This window comes from Camellia sinensis, chromosome 6 (assembly GCF_055761805.1).
Source record: "Camellia sinensis isolate YWXY chromosome 6, ASM5576180v1, whole genome shotgun sequence".
In the NCBI taxonomy this organism is placed as follows: domain Eukaryota; kingdom Viridiplantae; phylum Streptophyta; class Magnoliopsida; order Ericales; family Theaceae; genus Camellia; species Camellia sinensis.
The window spans coordinates 126,738,344-126,759,532 of NC_138966.1; the positions used below are offsets into that span (position 1 = coordinate 126,738,344).

Genomic DNA, 21,189 nt, shown 5'->3' on the forward strand with positions numbered 1-21,189 from the left:
CTCATTCAATTTAAAATATTTACAACTTCACTCATGTAGCACATTTTGACTCATGAGGGATAAAATTGTAATTTTACCAGTAACTGAAAATCAACTTCCCAAATGTCTTTAAATACAAAAAAAAGTCAACTTTTAGCTTTTGCTACAAACGCACAAACATGGCTAAAGCCCAAGTACCTAAAAGAGGCCTTTGTAGTTGAATAGATCAGTATGAAAGAAAAAGTAAGCCTCGTTTAGAATATTAGTTTGGGTTAAAATAACTATATAAGACAAAATAGACTATTTTAACTAAATAATATAAAATATCACATTTAATTTATAATTATTTTATTTTTTTTCTCACAAAAGTTAAAAAATTCAAAAAATCTATCATAAACGAGATTTTTTAACCATAAATTAAAATAATCAAAAAAATTAAAAAGTCAACTCATATTCTAAACCAACCTTAACAAAAAGAGAGGATAGAAAAAAATAATTAATTAATGTATAATAAAAAAAATAATTTTAAATTTTCAACTATTTGTTTTTGAAATTTTTAAAAACACATGCCTTTGTGTTTGTAATTCCAACATTCTTGGCTCCAACTTCAAGCCACCAAGATCTTTTGAGTGTGTTTTTTCTAAAATTTTTTAAGGCGTTGTATTATGTGGTTGAGATTTAATACTGAAACTCTAAGAAAATTTAGGGAAAACAAAACGATCCATGCTCTGTTTTCTCTCCCTCTCGTCTCTCACACTTCTGAGCTAAAAAACGGACTACCTGAAAACGGTGGCAGTACACAAACTTCATACAACCTCCATCAAACTCAAAATCCATCTTTATCACTCTCTCTCTCTCTCTCTCTCTCTCTCTCTCTCTCTCTAGACTCTTCATTTTCTCTCTCTTGCATGGCCGCAAACAGCAAACCACAGTCTGTGTCAGTCCCACCCATCAAACCCAAAACCCATCACTCCCACACCACCACCAATGGCGATTCAAGCGAGAGCAGCTCTTCCAGCCCACCACCATCGCCTCGCCGTCCCTCCGCCGCAGCCCAATGCCGCCGGCGCCGGCTTCCTCACAAAGTCGAATCCCTTTCCAGCCGTGAGAGCATCATCGCCGGAATATTCCCCCGGCGAGGCCTCCGGTACTTTTTGCTTTTGCCTCTTCTGTACGTCTCGGGCTTGATCATGTGTGTGGGTCCCTTCTCTTCTTGGATGCGACCCCGTCCTTTGCCTGGATCGGTCTACCGTAGCCACGAGATCTTTCTCAAGCTCTGGGATGATATTCGCTCTGACAATTCGTCGGGAATTGAGGTTTGCTTTACGGGTTTTCCTCTGTTTTTCTGATTAATTTCTGTTTGGTTGATGAGAAAATGCAAGGAAAGTAAAAGAAAAGAAAAGAAAAGAAAAGAAAAGAAAGTAGTAATTGTTAGATAGGGTGGTGATTAAGAGCTCTAATAATAGAGCTCTAATAAGAGCACTAGTGACATGGCAATCTAAAAAAAAAAAATAAAAAAACAAAACAAAGATAAAAATATCAAATCATACAGTAGGGCCCACTGGATATTAGTTTTATAAGTGGATGTTCTGGTTAATGGGTTTCTCTTTCTTTCTTTCTTTTTTTTTTCCAGTAATTTAATCATACACCTTTTGTTTTTTCCTTCCCTCCATGATTGGTTTAAATCCGGAGCTAGACCCTATTTAACAAGTAGGTTAAATGTTAATTTATTAATTTTTTTGATATATATATATTTTTTTGTCATATCATCTTCTTACTTTTGTATCTGTTTTTGAAAAAAAAATTTAAAAAATTAAGAAGTTGAACTTTCCAAAATAGGCCAAAGAGCCGAGCCTCTCGTTGCTAGTCACTCAATCAATAGTGACAATCATGTAGTGGTAAGTGACAGATTCACATATAGGTGGGATTCAAACTTACGCTCCTAACCTTGGACATGGTTTGCCCAAGCCCAAGTCTAAAAGGTGCGTCATATCCTGCACCCAAGTGACTAGTTCTAGAGAAAGGGGAACTAGGAACTCAGGGCTTTTGTGTAGCCAAACAAGCTCAATTGTCAGATAAATAAAGCAAACATGCAAAATGTTTTGGGAGAATATCATAAAGAAAAATGCTTGGAAGCACTAATTAGTGCTCCTACTAATTAGGTGGCAGTGGGTCCCGCCATTAATGATGTGATGTTTTGGTCTTGGAGTTGTATTTTTTTTTTTTTTAACTTTTTTAATGCATTAGTGCTATTAGTGGTGATATTTTTAGTGGGATGAATCATTGTTGTATCATAAAATGGAAAGATGGTAAAATAATTTGAAATTCATGAAAGTACAAGGGGCTCATGCACTAAAATAATCACATTGAATATGTTGTTGCAACTTTGTCACTTGTCAAACTATAAAATATCACTTGACTTTTTGGCATATAGATTTCCATATGTGGATGACGAGTTTCTCATTAGGGGGCTCTTTATAAGTTGAAGTATGCTATTTTAGTTTTATATGCTAAATTTTGGATCTAGATAGTTTATGAGAGCATTAGATAGTAGCGTTTTCTGATATGTTTTTAGTTTATTTAATGTGCACATGTAAACTTGAAGATTTTGCAGTTGAATACCATCAAAACTTGTTTCATTCCCTTCTCTTACTTGGTAATTAGTACACTGCTGGAATTTGATGTCCTCGGAAAGCGACATAAAGATTGTGCTTTCGATCGTTTGGCTGTTTGATGGACTAATTTATTGAAAACACAAAGTGGTGAAATTGCTTTTGGAATTTATCTACCTGTGGAGTTTGTATTTGACAATATGCATAAATATTTGTAAGATATTGTTTAAAAAAATAAATTAGAAAGAAAAAACGTAATTGGAAAAGATAATTAGCAATGAGAATCCAATGAACTTTTCTGAAACTGTTGATTTTGCTAAAGAAAACTATCCGTGAAATACCTTGTATTCAAAATTGCTTTTTTAATCACCTCCAATTTTTATGATTTTAATTCCAAAATGCTAATTTTATAAAAAGGCGATGTTAGATTGTATACATAAATTAGCCAAGTTGACATGTTGATTCTTGTTGTAGTTGTCCACTCTATGGAGATACAGGAGGAAGCTCAAAGAGCAGAAACCATGCCCGGAAACAACTTCTGGCCGAAATTTTGGTATAAGGATTTTAATTTTGATCCTGTTCTTGATTTGTTCTTTCTTCTTTTAACAACACATTTTAATAATTTGATGAAGTATCTTTGCTATCTGTACCGTGTGTAAAGGAAAACTACTAATATTTGGTAGATGGAGTAATATTATAGGACGTGACATTTGCAGTGATAACAAAAGTTAAGGATTACATAGCTTTTTGTATATGGACTAATGATTTTGTTTTTTTCTTTTCATTTTAGGGTACTCTGCACATTACTTGGTTGTTGAAGCTAATGGTGGCCTTAATCAACAGCGTTCGTCGGTATATGATTTCTCTTGTAAAATTAATCATCAATTTACTGTTGTTCCAATTTCTATATATTTTCTAAATGCATTACTATATCTAGATCACAAGGTATAAGTCCTTCCCCAAAAGTTGTAGACTGTGATATATATATATGTGTCTCGTGTAAATTTTTTGTTTGTAATTCAATTTTTCTTTCAAGGAAAATGAAGGAAGGAGATAAAGGTTAAAATCTTATTAATTTGTTTTTTGTTTTTTTTTTGTTTATAATCCATTATCTTTTTTTTTTTCCTTTTTTAATTAAAATTACCCGGCAGATTTGCAATGCGGTGGCAGTGGCTGGACTTTTAAATGCGACACTGGTCATCCCTCACTTTGAGTTCCACAGTGTTTGGAAGGATCGAAGGCAAGTTGTGTTTTCTTTTTTCTGGAAAATAAAAAATTTGTTTTATTTTTTATATTCATTTTCCTTTTCTTGTTTTTGGAAACAAAAGTGCCTTGTTTTCAGAAAACTTTCCCAAAAACAGTTTTCGGAAACAATTTGCCAAACAAATTTTTTTTTCCTGTGAAAACATAGAATAAAAAACGAAATGCACAACCAGACAGAGCTTGTATTATTTCTCTTTTGTCATTGCTCTTCTATTTGAATTATATTACAATTAATCGAGCAATCTTCCATGACAGCACCATTTAAGTTTTGAAGTTGATGATAGTCTACAAGAATATATGATATAAGATGTAGAAAACAATGTCTCATTCAAAAAGATTAGCCTGCAAAAAAGCCCTTAAGTTCATTTTTGTAAGATATGAAACTTGGGTAATGCTTTAAATATTTCCCTTGGAGGCACTTGCAAAAGAATATAGAAGTGAGATATAACAAATAACTTGTGTGTATTTCACCTCAGTCTCTTGGTGTACGAAGGAAATGGTATAATTAACCTCTATTCCTTTTCTTTCTTCCTTATTTTATTTTATTTTTATTTTTATTTTTATTTTTATTTTTATTTTTCCTTAGATTGACAATAAAAGAAAATTTATTAAAGAAAAGAAAAAGTACTAAGCAAAGGGAGACAAAGGAGTCTGCCAAGCAAAGAACAAAAGAAAAAGACTAGTACGCAAATGTCAAAAATGCCACCTAAAAATGACTTGCTGCCCTCCAATCACTAGAAATTATAAAAAATAAAATAAAATAAGCGGAATTCACTTAAAAGGAGGAGAAATAAAAGACCATAAAGACGATAAATAACACATTTTATTCCATAAAGAATCAATTTCATCATTATGCTGCAACCAAATAACCTACATGAATGAGAAGAAAACTCAATTCCACAAGATTTTCACTTTCTTGTTGGTGTCATAACCTTTTTTAATCATCTTTTCTATATAAAACCTTTTGCGGGGTCTTCTTGTTCCTTTTTTCTTCAACTAGATTCTGGATGGTGTTATTGGGCACATATTTGTGTTTTCTTGTGTTGCAATTTTTATATTATTTTTTGGGATATTTAATGGGTATATGTCACTTGACCGAGATGATGTGGTGTCACCCTTCCACTAATTAATTGACATTAGTGAAAAGTGAGACCGAAATTTGATGTGGCCAAACATTCAGCACCTCGGACCAAGCAAAAAGTGACTTCTCGGGTCCCATTTTAATCACATGTCAATTAATGAGTGGTAGGGTAACACCACATCATCTCGGAAACGTGACGTACCCGTTACATAAAATACTCTCTTTACGATGGGAAGTGGGTTTCCCCTTGTAATAAATGCAGCAACCTGCCAAGTATATTATCTTGTTCTTCAATTTTTGAACAAATTATTGACTTAAATGTGCTGATTTACTCTCCGACTTCTTGGTTCCTAGGCCATATAATCTATGTACATTCAATCCTATGACATGCTTTGCTTTTTCTTCTTTAGTGATTTCATTTTTGGTGCCATGCAGTCAGTTTAGTGATATTTATGATGAGGAGCATTTCATTACCAGCCTTGAGGGTTATGTCAGAGTGGTTCGCAAGCTACCAGAGGAATTGTTGGAAGTATATGATTTCAACATCAGCAACATACCAAATCTGCGAGTCCAAGCTTGGGCTACGGCAAAATATTACTTGGAAGAAGTTCATCCTGTCTTGAGTAAGCAGCGGTAGGTACTTAATCTAGATCTATTTCTCTTCCTTTTGTCAATCCATAACTTAGAGTGCCGTAGGTTGTGTTTGGATCATGGAAATGAGAAGGGAAAAGTGAATGAAGTTGAAGCTCTTTTTTTTTTTTTTTTTTTTTTTCATTTTTTGCTTCTCTCCACAAATCCAAGAACTAATACTATCAGACAAATATAAAACAAGAAACACAATTAGTATTATATATATAACTCTCTTGTAAGTTGCTTCATCCATTAGTGATCTACATCACTATCATTCGCCAAATTGCTGTTCCCAGAATCCTAACATTAGACTGTTGGATGATTCAATTTTAAATGAGCATTCTTTATTTGGCACGGGCTGAAGTTGCTGTAAAATATTGTGGCAGACCTACATCTTATTCCTAATCACTTACCTGGTTGATGCAGAGTTATCCGCATTTCTCCCTTTGCAAACAGATTGGCAATGAATGTTGCACCTCACATTCAATTTCTGCGATGCCTAGCCAACTATGAAGCATTGAGATTCTCTCTTCCAATAGCTACATTTGCAAAGAAATTGGTCAGCCGAATGATGGGCAAGAGCTCGAGCACTGGTGGGCAGTATGTTTCCATCCACCTTCGATTTGAGGAGGTACTTAATTTTATTTTGGATTTATCTTCTGAGAACATTTTGATTAAAGTAGTGTTTGGTTGGTTAGGATTTACAATCTTATGAGAGTCAATTAGTTATTGATCTTCAACTTGTAGGACATGGTGGCCTTTTCATGCTGCAAGTATGATGGGGGGAAGAGAGAGAATTTTGAAATGGATTCAGTAAGGGAAAATGGTTGGGGAGAGAAGTTCAAACGTAAAGACCGTGTCATTGCACCTGGCCTTAATCGAATCAACGGAAAATGCCCTATGACACCTTTGGAGGTTGGTTTTTAGTACTCTAATATTGCTTTCCTTCTCGGTTTCAGTTTCTTCCTTATAGTAAAAGATATTTGGAGATGATTATGTGAGGTTAGTCTTTGTAACCACGTTGCCTCATGTTCAGTTTGTTTTTTTTCTTTTAAATATGAAAATTAAATAGCTTATAGTGTTAATACTTTGACTTGCATGTAGTCCTCTATTTCGCCAGATAACCAATTCTTCTCTTTGCATATGTTTTTCTTTGTCTGCATAGGTTGGAATGATGCTTAGGGGTATGGGGTTTGCCAACAATACGCCGATTTATTTGGCCTCGGGGAAAATTTACAAGAGTGAGAGAAATTTAGCTCCTCTACTAAAGATGTTTCCCCTCCTACAGACTAAGGAATCCCTTGTATCCCCAGAAGAGCTTGCTTCATTTGAGGTGAAATCTTTTATTGCCTCGTATTTCAACTCATTATTTTCATAGTTTTTACAGCGTTCTAATTCCTAAACCAAACTAAACGTTATGTCCCACTCAATTGTGGTCGACAGACTAATGTTTAGGCAATAGAGTTTTTCTGGTATTTTTTTTATGAAGCTTATGGTTTTCTTTCTCCCTTTGGGTTTTTTATGAAATAAAGAAAACAACCCGATTTATTTATTTTTCATTATGCTCTTTTTGCTTAAAATATGCTGAAAAGGTGGCCTAATTTAGTTCAAGCCACTTGATTGATTTCCAAGTTCTGTGGCTGAGATTGCACTATAATCATTGAGTTCTACAAATTTGGTTTAGCTCATATTTGTGTTTTAATTAATAGGGCTATTCATCGAGATTGGCCGCTTTAGACTACATGGTATGCCTGTTGAGTGAGGTATTTGTTACCACTCAAGGTGGAAACTTCCCTCATTTTCTGATGGGCCACCGAAGATTCCTGTATGATGGACATGCTAAAACTGTCAAGCCGGATAAAAGTCAGCTTGCTGTTTTGTTGCAGGACACAAGCATCAGGTAATCTTCCATATACCTTATGTTACAGCCCTGCTGTAGAAGATTGAGACTCTGTTTGGTTTTGGCTAAAAAAGCACTCTTGGCTATTTAATCCAGAAATAAAAATTATAAAGCTGTTTGGTTTCAGCTACAGAAAGGGGGGAAAAAACCACTTTTTTTAAAACATAACTCACCCTGCCTGGCCAATGCTAAAAAATTACATTTTTTTTTGGAACATTTTGTATTTAGTAAATTTTTTATTAATTTTTTTACTTTTCAGGTCCAATCAAAAGAGTAAAATCCTTCTGATAAAAAAAAAAAGAAAAAAAAAAAAGAAGAAGAATTCAGTAAAGACAAAATAAAAAAATTTCCAAACCCTACCTGAGTTCTCAATAACAGAAAACAAATCTTTCAGCATTTGTCAAACATATCAGATTTTTTTGGAACAACTTTATTTTCAAAGAGCTATTGAAAATGCATTTGCAAAACCAGTCCTAAGTTTGGTGCATCTATGGTACTCAAGAATAAAAGTTGATCATCCTTTGGTGTGTTTGTTGGTGATCAGCAGCATTTGTTCAGTCTGATTAAAACCGATAATTGAGTTAAAACTACTGCGACATTACATGAACTGCCTCTTCTATGTTGCCAAAGATTTTAAAATCACCTTCAGATACAAATCACACTATTCTTGATTAATATAAAATTTGTTGTACTTCAATTTCTAGCATTTTGAAATATTCCCTGATAATCAGCCAGATGAATTTTTTTCTTTGTTTCGTTGGTTCACAGTTGGAAGGTTTTTAAAGATCAAATGGAGGCAATGCTAGCAGAAAGTGATCGCAAGGGGATAATGGTACCTAGAGTTAAAAAAAGCAACCGAAAGTCTTCTGTTTTCACGAACCCTATGCCAGAATGCCGGTGTCTTTGGGAATCAAAAAACTCAACACTCAAAGCATGGGCCCGGACTTTTCATACGCCTGATCGATGACAGTACCCCATTAAGTGAAAAAAGAGGCTCGCTCTGCAGATACTTCCAACTCACAGAGTCTCTCCATTCATATGATTTGAAGTACATTTTTCCTGATGCTTTAGTTGCCCTGGGTTTTTTGATGCATTGTTGCCACACAAATTGTACAGGTGATTTGGGTTTCAAAATTTTGACCACTGGTGGCAGATTCATTGTTCAACAAATTTTCTTTTTGACATTCAACATGGAGGTTCTCAAAACGCTCAAGTTGCTTCATGAAAAATCCATGTGTGCCAAAAGTACAGGACATAAATGTAAGACTATCCACAACTACTCATCAGCGACTCATTTTGTGAAATTCTTCTGGATTCCTAGCACAGTTTGCTTCGGCTCTCATTGTTTGGCTGTGAAGACAGTTGTCATCCTTTTGATTTGTGTACATTGCTTTCACATTTTGATCGGGAGGATGGTCATATCTGACGTGGTGGTGTTTTGGACAACAAGACATTGAGTTTGACCTTGCAGCTATGCTCTTGACATTCAATGGCTGTTCATGACTTGTTTGCAAGTTCTTCATAGTCAGTAAGCTTCTGATTCTGATTATAGTTTGTGTTTTCTGTTTTTACAAAGAGTTGTGTTTTCTAATGTTGTTTTAGTTTTTTGTTACGATCAATGTTACCGTTTTTGTTTCCATACTGTTTCTGTTTCAAAACGTTCTATATACATTTACAGTAGCATAAATAGTAAATTGTTTTTCCAACTATATATAGTATCATTGGGTAAAAAAAGTGATATATTTCAATTTATACGTCTCTCAAATGAATTAACCAAAAATCAACATTCTTCAATTCGTAGTAATTTTGTGAATCTCAATAATGATTATCTAGTCGTTTTCAAGGGCACTCATTTATTTCACTCATTAACAGAATATTATATAATAATTACAAAGCAATGATGAAATTAACGATCATCAAGTCGTTTTTAAGAACGCTCATTAACAAAATTTTATATAATAATTGCACGGCAAAGATGTAATTTGCCCTCTTTGGACGTGAATCGCTATGTGGAAAACACGGCACCTCCAAAAGAATGGGTGTAGACATTCTATTTTTGATTACCCTCAAGACTTGTGCGCCTTACGTTGAACATTAGATGATGAAATGTTACGCTGTGTAAATCGTTCAATTTTTTTAGGAAAACGGCTTCAGTTTTGAGTTTCAAAACTTAAACCTTGCATCCCCTTTGGATTAAAACTTAATTTTTTCTAACCTGACCAACTAGAGACCTGCTGGCCAGCAAGTGGCCGGCACGCCATTTCTGGTTGGCCGGCCGTCTCCTTTCATGGCTGGCTGGCTATGTTCAGCGACAACAGACATTTTGAGATAACCAGTTGTCCTTAGGGGTGTAATCGGTTCGGGACGGTCGGTGTTTAGGTGAAATTTCGCACTGAACAAATAATGTCGATTTTATTATATTGAAAATCAATACAGACCAAATTTTTTATTAAACCGCACCAAAATGTACCGATTCAAACGGTTCAGTTCAATGCGGTTTAATCGGTTTAAGTACTTTCAAAATTAAGTCATTTCTTAAATTTGTAGTATAATAAATAATTTATATAAAAATATTAAATTAGCCATTTGTACACAATTTTAACCATATCTAATCTAACCATTCACAAAAATACAAATAAAAAAATTAATAAATACTAAGGGTTGAAACTTTTACTGAATTAGAATTAGAAACAAAATATAATCTCAGAACCAAAGTCTTGACATCAAAACAAAATCAAAACTTAAAACAATCATCCCATAAGTCTAAACCATAAGTTTATCAAATAGAGTCAAAATATTAATTATATATTTAATATATATTACATGTAAATATATTCGGTCGGTTTCGGTGCAAATCGGTGTATAGTATATCAAAATCAGCACCGAACCGAAAACTAAAAAAAAATTAATTTTCAAAATCGAACAGACCGATTCATATTAAAAAACCGACCAAATATGACCGGTTCGATCGGTTTAGTCGGTTTTTTTGATTTTTCTTACATCCCTAGTTGTCCCCATGTGCATGTTTTGCATTAGCTGTCTCATTATAGATATTTTCAACGTGACCACCCCTCATGGTTTGGGGTTAGAAAAATTCTCCAAGTGCCTATAGCTTGCTTAAAATACTATCTCTCTCTCTTGCAATATACATACACTATTATACATACACTTCCTAAGCCTAAACTTGAGGCCTCTTGCTGAAATTGTTGAACATAAATTTCAACTCTTGAGAATGTTCAACTTGTGGTTTGTGAACTAGAAGAGTATCATCTCTTTAAAGGGTAATCTTTGAGCTTTTGTACCATCTTTTTCTATCTCTTTTCTTTGTTTTTTCACACTATTTTTCAGAGTGTTTTTAAGCTTAAAAATGTGATTTTAAGTCACAAAAAAGAGGAGGGCCTCCATGTTGAATGTCAAAAAGAAAATTTGTTGAACAATGAATCTGCCAAGGTATTACATCTCTCTCATGCTAAGCAAAACCTCTTGTTTGACACTTCCCTTTATCGACGGTGCAGTACTTCTTAGGGACTAACTTTCTAGTTTAGACTCTTGGAAATCACCAAGGAAAGTTTCATTATAGCTTATTATAAAGTTTGGATTTAGAGTCATTATCGCTTATTTTGGATTTGACTTAGAATTTATTATCGCTTGTAAATGAGTTTGATTCTTTTTTTGTAATTTCTCCCGTAGAAAAGGGCTTGACAAGCTCATTTCTTGGGTCAAGTCATGCTTGTTATCTTTATTGCTTTTGGACTTAATGGACATAATCTACACTTTTGGACAAAAATGAAGAAAACATAAGAAATGGAAAGGTAATGTAAAAAAGGCTAATAAAATTGGAGTAAAAAAGGTAAAAAAAAGTAATAAAATTGAGTTGGGTTTAATCGAATGTTATATTGAACCCATTGTGTTGTGGACCATTGCATATTTTTTAGTGATGTTCAATGATTCATGAAGCAATGTCCACCCCTTTCCTTAAGGTAACTCCATGATATAGAGGAGTTGTTGTTCGTCTTTTGTTTAATTTTATTGAGCTTTTGTCTTATCGGTTCATAGATCATCACGCAACAAATTTGTGACAATTGATAATTTGTGAATTGAATCTACTCATCGCTTGATCATTTCCATGATAGGGAAGGGCAGAGACGATAAACATCACCTGGAAACACTTTGTTTTTGCTCTGTTTCAGTCCTGTGGTAGCAGGGTGTCCCTTAAAAGTAATGACCGGCCGGCCACCACTCTGTACGGCTGACCACTTTCAAGGCTAGCCGGCCACCAATTTTGCATAGGCAGTGGCATTTTTACAGCAGAATAGAACAGAATTTGAGGCCAAAACAGAATAATTTTATGACTGCAAACAGAATAGATTCTGGCAGCAAACAAAGAGATTTTCGGGAGGGTGTTTTCAGTTGTGTGTGTGCGGCTTCTCGCTTCCCATTCAAGTCCATTAATTAAGTACTTTAATATTAGTATGTGTAATTAATTAGTTAGATTCATTCAAATTTGTAATAGCTAGTTAATTTAGTTAATTCATTTGGTGTTGTAATAATTAGTTAAGTAAGACATTCATTCGGACTCTCTTGTACGAGGGTAAATTTGTAACACTTGTAATATTTGTATGTTTTCCAACCCCCATTTTTTTCTCCATTTTATTTATATGCTTACTATGGTAGCATTATATTTTTCATTTCATATCATTGTCATGTGTTGTATCCATTTTTGCATGCATTGGGTTCAGTTCATCATTCTAACATTGTTGTCATTTCTTACTTACTTGAATACGTGCGCTACCGCATACTTTGAGTTGATTCGTAGGACATGTTAAATAAATCGGACTTAGTAGTTGCATTTTATATGTGTTGCATTAGTTGTAATGACCCAAATTTTTTTTAAAAAGTAGTCAGTGCATAATTTAATTGAGCAAATTTTCAAATTTGATTGCTGTGTAAATTCTGTGTGAAAACAGTTCGGTTTTATATTTTTTAAAAATAGTTTCCAATCTCAGAAAATTATATAATTTTTATATGTTGTTCCCATATGAGTCTAGCACGTTGGATAAAAATTTTAGAATTAAATTATGAGTATTTATTTTATGAAAATTCACGGACTGATTGGTATTCAGTTTAATTTATAGCAAAATTTTGTTATTTAATTTTGAATGCTTAGATCATGATTTGGATAAATTTGTTGGGTCTATCTTGGTATATAATTGGACCATGTTTGGCTTATGAGTGGGACCCATGACTTAGATTTAATTTAATTTGAGCTTGTTTAATGACTCTTGTTTAACTGTTTGGTCCTTTTTAATTATGTGATTGGTAGTAACTACCTTGGAAGTTGTTATTGTTTATTATATAGGGGTTATAATAAATATTTGATAGTTTATTTTATGGTGTGTACCACATGATGCAAAATTATATATTTTATAAAGAATAAAAATGTGTATATTTCGTAGTGAGTAAAATATTATATTTTGTGGTGTACAAAAATATTATATATTGTGGTGAGAAAAATTTTATCATTTTATATTATAAAATTTTGAGGTATTATTACAAATTTTAAATAATACAATTGTGTGATGGATGACAACCCACATGAGGTTGGCCTTGCTAGTGTGCTATTCTTTTCTTCTACTTTTACTTTTCCTTTCTTATTTTGAGTAGAGAGCTCTGCTCTCTTTCACCTCACTATCTCCCCCCCTCTCTCTCTCTTCTTTTCCTCCATTGTTGCTTAATCTTTGAGCTTTAAATGGGAGTCCTTAGAGTGAAATTTTGTAAAAGTGTTGCAAATGAAAGTTGGCGAGCTCGTCGTGATCTTCACAATGGTGTTCTCGGATTCATGATCGGGTGATGTTTGTATTTTTGGATTAGTTTTTCTTCATATTTGAGGAGACTTTCTTCATATTCTACATTAAAGTTATGTTAAGGTTATTTTGAGAAAATATATCATTATAAGAGGTATTGCATATATATATATATATATTTTAGATTTTTGTTAGGTAATTTGTGGAAGAATAATTATGTTGGAATGTTAAGAAAAGTGGTATTTTGAGGTTGATTTGGGAACACCACCTTGTGTTGAAATTTTATTGCTAAAAATCTGAAAATTTAATTTTAATAGTTGTATGGATTGTATCCACATCATATTATGATTAGATGATTTATTTTGAGAAATATTTAGTTGAACTATTTTTTTTTTTTATCTTTGATTTGGAATTTATTTTTGAGAAAAATAGATTTATATTGATGAATATTGAGTAAATGCTTAAGTTGGAATTATAGAGTTGTTTTGGAATTAAAAACTCTAAAAGTGTTACATTCGTGATATTTTATAAAAGATGATATGTTGATGATTAAGTTGTGCTCATTTTTATGAAAATAAAAATGTGAAATGTGGACTTTCAAACTCATAATGTAATGACCCAAAAAATATACATATTTTTAAATAGCTAGTGCATAATTTAATTAAGAAAATTTTCAAATTTGATTGCTGTGTAAATTCTGTGCGAAAATAGTTCGGTTTTGTATTTTTTAAAAATAGTTCCCGATCTGAAAATATTATGAAATTTTTATATGTTGTTTCCATATGAGTCGAGCATATTGGATAAAAATTTCAGAATTTAATGATTAGTATTTATTTTATGAAAATTCATGGATTGATTGGTGTTCAGTTTAATTTATAGCAGAATTTAAAATTGAGTTTTGCGTGTTCGGACCAGGATTTGAGATAAATTTGTTGGGACTATTTTGGTATATAATTGGACCATGTTTGACTTATGGGTGAGGCCCATGATTTAGATTTAATTTAATTTGAGGTTGTTTAATGACTCATGTTTAACTGTTTGGTCATTTTTAATTAGGTGGTTGGTAGTAACCACCTTATGAATTGTTATTATTTATTATATAGAATTATAATGAATATTTGATAGTTGATTTTATGGTGTGTACCATATGGTTAAAAATTATATATTTTATAAAGAATGAAATTGGGTATATTTTTGGTAGTGAACAAAATATTATATTTTGTGATGTACAAAAATATTATATTTTTGTAATGAGAAAAATTATATCATTTTATAATTTATGTTATCAAAGTTTAAAATATTTGACAATAAATTTTATATTAAGTTTTGTGATGTTATACCCATGGGAAAGCAAACCCATGTGGGGTTGTCCCCCACTCCCCTCCATTTTTTCCTTTTTCCATCATACTTCTCTTTCTTCTCCATTTTTGTTTTTCCCACATTTTGGTTAGCAGAGGGCTTGCCTCACTGCTTCGTCTCTCTCTCTCTCTCTCTCTCCCATGGATATTCAAGCTTTGAGCTTAGAATGTGAGTCTTTAGAGTGAAATTTTGTAAATAAAAGTCGGAGAACTCGTCGTGATCTTCGCAATGGTAGTCTCGGATTCATGATCGGGCAAGATTTGCCTTTTAGATATGCTTTTCTTCATTATTTGAGGTAGAGACTTTTTTCATATTTTTACATTAAAGCTATGTTAGGGTTATTTTGAGAAAATATATCATTATAAGAGGTATTGCATATATATATATATATATATTTTCAGATTTTTGTTTGGTAATTTTTGGAAGAGAAATTATGTTGAAATGTTAAGAATATTGTTATTTTGAAATTGATTTGGAAAAATCATCTTGTGTTGGAAATACTTGTTAAAAATCTGAAAATAAAATAAAATAAATAGTTGTATGAGTTGTATCTACCTCATATTATGGTTAGATAATTTATTTTGGAAAAATAATGTTGAAATATTTATCTCATCTTTGAGTTTTGGAATTTATTTTTGAGAAGAAAAAATAAATTGATATTGATGAATATGGTGTGAATTGTTAAGTTGAGATTATAGAATGATTTTGGGATTTAAGACTCTAAAAGTGTGACATTTATGATGTTTTGTAAATGTTAATTTATTAATTTTAGAAAAGTTGTGAAATTGTGGTTTGTAGAGATTTGTGAAAAGTGGCAAGGTATGAAATGTGAGGGTATTTTGAGTGATGAGTCATGTGAATTATATTTAGTGTTATTAATTTGGAAGATGGTTAACTTAATGGATTTACTAATTTGATGAATTAAATTAGTTTGGTTAATTTAAAATCCTTCGTAATTAAAGGGGTATTATTGGGTTTAAATTCCTAACTTTTAATATTAAAAGTGATGATGTTGACCAAGAATGAGATTTGGGGAAAGTAAGCGAGATTAAGTTGATGTGATATGATATTTGGTCCATAGTTTTATTACTTGAGTTATGTTATCATAATAATACCTAAAATTCATATATGAGATATTCGAATTGTTTTGGCGGATTTTGACAATAAAGGAAAATAATATGATTTTAGCTCGTTTGGAGCAAATGGATGAATTGGATTAAAACAAGAATGAGTTATCAAAATTTTTATTTATTTATTTATTTTTCCTGGGTTTAATTTGATGCGGTTGATGTTGATAATTGGAAAGTGAACACTCACGTTATATTTTATATTTATAGTCAAGAGAAGATTTTGATATAATTGATTAAATGTCTCGAGATTTCACTTGCATGAGAAAAATAAGAATTTGATTCTATTTAATGTTTGGAATGGGGATGAGTTTTGAAAAGATTGTAATTATATTTCATTGATAAAGTATGTGAGTTAGAAATCGATGAAAACTTGAACCCACTTTGGTGTCATATGTTATTGTTATTGATGAACCTATTACTTAGAAGTTTTAGTTTTGATAACTGGTAGGGGATTGCCACGTTGGTATTTAAATGAGGAGATTTTTGGAAATGTAAGAAAATGTTTGACTTTAGAAGTTTGTTTTATATAAGGAATATTGTTGAATTGTCTTGAAAAGACTAAGTTAGAAGTTGTTGATTTACATGAGGTAAATACATGAACATTGGCATTGTTATATTATCTTTTGGGATTGTATCATGATATTACATTGATAGGGATATGGAAATTGATCACAATGGAGAATTGTGTGAAGGAAAGTGGAAATGGAATCATATGAAGGATTGTACATTTTGCATTATCATTTTATCGAGCCACTATTGAAATTGATTTTTAATCTTGTATTGGAAGGTTATGGTTTTAAAAGAGAAAATTGTTTTATGAAACAAGATCTATTGTTTTGTTTTTGGTAAATACGTTGGTAAGTTCGGATAGGGGTGTAGTTGGTATTGGTTAAGTTGGCTTGAGTGTTCATGGTGAAAAACCAGAAACCGCGCGGATAGATGTCGAGCCTTCCAGTTAATACTGGTAAAAATGATAGATTATAGGTATCGAGCCTTCCAGTTAATACTAGTAAAAATGACGGATTACAAGTGTCGAGCCTTCTAGTTAATACTGGTAAAAATGACAAATTGGTGGTACTTGTATAGTCTACTTGCAGACACCAGTCTAGAGATTACTTGAGTCGTATTTACCATCTTGAAATTTTATTGAAATTATTGGATTAATGTGTTTTCAAAATGGCATTGTGCGTAAGATTTTCAAAAGATGAGAAAAATATTTTGAGCATGACATGGCATATGCATTCATCTCATAAGATTGTATAAAATGGATTTGATGAATTGTTTAATTATTTGATTCAATTGATAATGAGATAACTGAATGAATTGAAAAGGATGTCCTGTTGCTATTGAAACATGTTTATTTATTTAAGTTAACTTGTTGTGGTTAATTAAATAAATTGGATTTAATAGATTATGTAATAAAATCATATGGTTTTGACATGATATGATTTCACGTATATGTATGAGTATTTTGATATCCGCATATCTTCTAATGTTTTAATATGAGATTGCTTGGTGGGCTAGTGGTTGCTCACCCCCTACCTGTACATGTGTACAGGGAATGTTTTTCGGATTTGAAGATCAAACAATGGGTTTTACCATTTCATAAGTGTAATGTAGTGATGGATTGTATTACTTCACTTGTTGTTTGGTTGAGTGCTATTTTTTTGTAAAGAGTAGTGTCCTCTCTTTTATTGTAAGCCTCAGGGTATTTCTTTTATTTGTATGTAAATGTCATTGTTGTACAACGAGAGGGAATATGTATATTTAATTATTTATCATTTCATCCAAGGATGAAATTTTATTTGTAAATGGACTTAATTAATGAATATTGGTAAGGTTATCTGAGTAATAAAATACGAGGCGTTACATATAACCTTGAAAATGTTACTATTGGGCATATTTCATAATTTTTGATGTAAATATTATGTTGGTTAAGTAATTTTAGAAAAAGTTATGAAATTGTTATTGGTAGAGAATTTGGTAAAAACATTACCTCTTTAAATAGCTTGGCATTGAAAAATGGTTATGTTGAAATATAGTTATACATACATTTTTTTGCAAGATCTAGATGATTTTCAAAATCATCTTTTGATTTGTTTTGAAAATTGATTGTTGATTCAAGAAGATGAGAGATTTTTTTTTTTTTTTTGAAAGTGAGTTTACTTTCTTGTTCCTTTTAAAATAGAAATTGAGGGTTTTGAACTATGAGGATTGAAGATAGATGTTTTTGGTGACTTTCTTTCAATAAATGAAGATGGGTGGTTTTGGTGAGAAAACCTAGAAATTGGGGGTTTTTAAGAAAGATGTTGACAAATTTTGAAGATGTTGTTATATTTATTTTGTGTGCCAAAATAAATGATGTTTGAAAATTTGTTTATTTATTTACATATAAATGATGGTTTTCATGGAATATGAGAATTGTTGAAATTTTGGACATTGTTGTTAAAAATGTTAATATAGTCTTGAAGTGACTAAATGGTTGAGATTATTCTCAGTGTGGGAATTTTGTTGTCCCATGGACGAATTGGAATAAAAGTATTTATATTCATCTTAAGAAATTATATTGAAATGACAAATGAGAATTTTGATCACAATGAGAATATTGTGTGGAAGTATTGAAAGTGGAAGAAATATTGCATTGTATTATTAACCATTGCATTGGCATATCAATTCATTTGATAATGATGAGCTTTGAAATTTGATTTGAAAACTTTGCATTGAGAAATGAATGTTGGGAAACAAGTTTTCATGAAATGATTTTGGGGTAAATTCGGTGGTAAGTCTTGAAAGGTGGTGTAGATGATAGGTGTCGAGCCTTCCAGTTAATACTGGTAAAAATGACAGATTACAGGTGTCAAGCCTTCCAGTTAATACTGGTAAAAATGACGAATTGGTAGCAGTTGTATAGTCTACTTGCAGACATCAGCCTAGGGATTACCTGAGTCGTATTTACCACCTTAGAATTTTATTGAAATTGTTAGATTAATATGTTTTCAAATTGACATTATGCATAAGATTTTCAAAAGATGAAAAAAATATTTTGAGCATGACATGGCATATGCATTCATCTTATAAGACTGTATAAAATGTATTGATGCTTTGTTAAATGTCATTATGAATTGTTTAATTATTTGATTCCATTGACAAATGGGTAATTGAATGAATTGAAAAAGATGTCATGTTATTTTTGAAGCATGTTTATTTATTTAAATTAACTAGTTGTGGTTAATTAGAATAAATTAGGTTCAAGAGATTATGTAATAGAATCATATGGTTTTGACATGATATGATTTCACGTATATGTATGACTATTTTGGTACTCGCATATCTTCTAATGTTTTAATATGAGATTGTTTGGTGAGCTGGTGGTTGCTCACCCCCTGCCTGTACCTGTGTACAAGGAATGTTTTTTGGATTTGAAGATCAAACAATGGGTTTTACCATTTCATAAGTGTAATGTAGTGATGGATTGTACTACTTCATTTGTTTGTTTGGCTGAGTGCTATTTTTTTTTTTTGTAAAGAGTAGTGTTATCTCTTTTATTGTAAGCCTCAGGGCATTTCTTTTATTTGTATGAAAATGTCATTGTTGTATCACGAGAGGGAATATGTATCTTTAATTATTCATCATTTCATCAAATGATGAATTGACATTTGTAAATAGACTTGATTAATGAATATTGGTAATGTTATCCGAGTAATAAAATACCGGGCGTGACAAGTCACTTGCATATTAGAGCATGCATTTTTCTAATTATTTTCTTCTCTTTGGCTTACCTCGGTTGAGTACTAGGTGAGTATTTTTTGTTTTAGTATATCGCATGTGTGTTTGTGTTGCCATATCAAGCATAATACCCTGAGGCAAAATGTTTGTTTGAAATATCTCTTTGAATGCTTGTGGATAAAGGCTATTTCACTTAAATTGGTATGACTTTGATAAATGTACATGTGAGCTTTCTTTTTCAAGTAACACACATTCAAAACTTTTTCAAATAAACATGAAATTGAAGTATTCCAAATTGAGTGGCGTAGTCTATACTTGTGTGCCTCACATAGTAATGTTAGCATAATAATCAGAATATGAGCATATAATGTACATAGAAATCACATCATGATTAGTAGAGGTCGATCTTTAATCGGGTGAGTGGGGTGTTCAATTCATGACCTTCCCCTCTCATACCTAAGTTCCCGAGCCGAGACACTTTGGTTATAACGGATAAGTGGCATTTGACACGAGTCACGGGTTTCCTAAAATTTTCAAAAATATTTGGGTGGCGACTCTGAAATTTGACAATGTAGTCCATTTTTGGCATTTCTGATTGTAAATAGATTTTTCAAAAGATTTTCCGGATTTGGACTCTCATTTGTGTTTTTCTGTTTTACATTGCACTTGTGAAATCAGATTTAGAATTACGGTAGTCCAAACTATACGGCTATTGTATCCAAGAAGACTAAACCCCTCCGAAGAGCATGAAAAACCAGCTATAATGGGATAAACAAAAGATTTTGACTTCATAGTATACAAGTTTCTCATCAGCTTCTTAAAAGCTCAAAATTAATAATCCGAAACTTATAGTTTAGAACAAACCTTCTTTACTTTCTTAATAATTAAGTTTTTAAAATTTATTTATTAAACTCTTTTTTTTTTTTTTGTAAATGATATGCAAAAATTACACTAAGTGGTGATTTGGGAACCCAAGTTAAAAGCTGCGTTCTATAGCTTCAAAAAAAAGCCAACAGCAGCTAAAGACGCAACAAAACCATTTGGGAAGCATCAAAATGCAGGCTGTGAAATTACATCAACTAACCTCCCAAATGGGTGAAAATGTAAATTTTCATAATTGGGTGGGGGTATTTTGGTCATTACATTGTGATGTGACATCATAAACAAATATTAACCAAAAAAACCAAAAAGTAACTTTTTAGTAACTTCCCAAATCACTTTTCAAAAAAGCCAAAAAGCTTGGTTAAAAACCAAAAGTCAACTTTTAAATATCTTTCCAAAACACCCCTAAATACTTTGACACAAATTTTAACTGCTGTATGCTAGTTATTGATTGATTTAAAATTTAATCACGTAAAATCCAACCCTCAATGAATTTAATTTTTTTTTAGCATTTTTCAGTTCTGTATTGTATTTAGCAAAGTAATGTGAAATTGTAGGTGGTAGAATGTTATTTTATTAGAGAAAAATCCATAAACCAATTGTTTGCACCGCTCATACTACTGCTTTGAAAAACAAAACCAGTAATTAACAAAAAAAAGGTAGGTCCAGAATTTGTGACTCAGAATGGACTCAGAAATAGAGTTGGATGGTCGAGATTAAATTAATAATGTGTGAAGTTCACATATGAAATGAATCTGAGTCATTAATGTGAAATTCTAAAAAAATTTTGAGTTTTTATGTCTGAGTTCGTAACATTACTGAA

At 32.0% G+C, this 21,189-nt stretch overlaps 1 protein-coding gene and 1 long non-coding RNA gene across 2 annotated transcripts; both read left to right on the forward strand.

Annotated features, from left to right (window-relative positions):
- The first annotated feature begins 547 nt into the window (after positions 1-547).
- On the forward strand, positions 548-9,174 carry LOC114282557 (O-fucosyltransferase 10). The gene is made up of 10 exons (XM_082874717.1): positions 548-1,295; positions 3,066-3,144; positions 3,382-3,443; positions 3,743-3,835; positions 5,375-5,568; positions 5,992-6,196; positions 6,313-6,480; positions 6,731-6,898; positions 7,275-7,465; positions 8,234-9,174. Exons 1-10 carry the CDS (start codon positions 645-647, stop codon positions 8,430-8,432), a joined length of 2,010 nt encoding a protein of 669 aa, XP_082730843.1. The 5' UTR covers positions 548-644; the 3' UTR covers positions 8,433-9,174.
- Positions 9,175-13,136: 3,962 nt separating this feature from the next.
- LOC145792872 (uncharacterized) lies at positions 13,137-19,357 on the forward strand. The gene is made up of 2 exons (XR_014333029.1): positions 13,137-14,923; positions 17,317-19,357. It is a non-coding gene; the product is annotated as an uncharacterized LOC145792872 (long non-coding RNA).
- Positions 19,358-21,189: the final 1,832 nt, after the last annotated feature.

Coding starts and splice junctions, on each gene's coding strand:
- LOC114282557 (XM_082874717.1), top strand. CDS start 645: ATGTGGTTGAGATTTAATACTGAAACTCTAAGAAAATTTAGGGAAAAC. Junction 1,296..3,065: donor ACAATTCGTCGGGAATTGAG/GTTTGCTTTACG, acceptor TTCTTGTTGTAG/TTGTCCACTCTATGGAGATA. Junction 3,145..3,381: donor AACTTCTGGCCGAAATTTTG/GTATAAGGATTT, acceptor TTTTCATTTTAG/GGTACTCTGCACATTACTTG.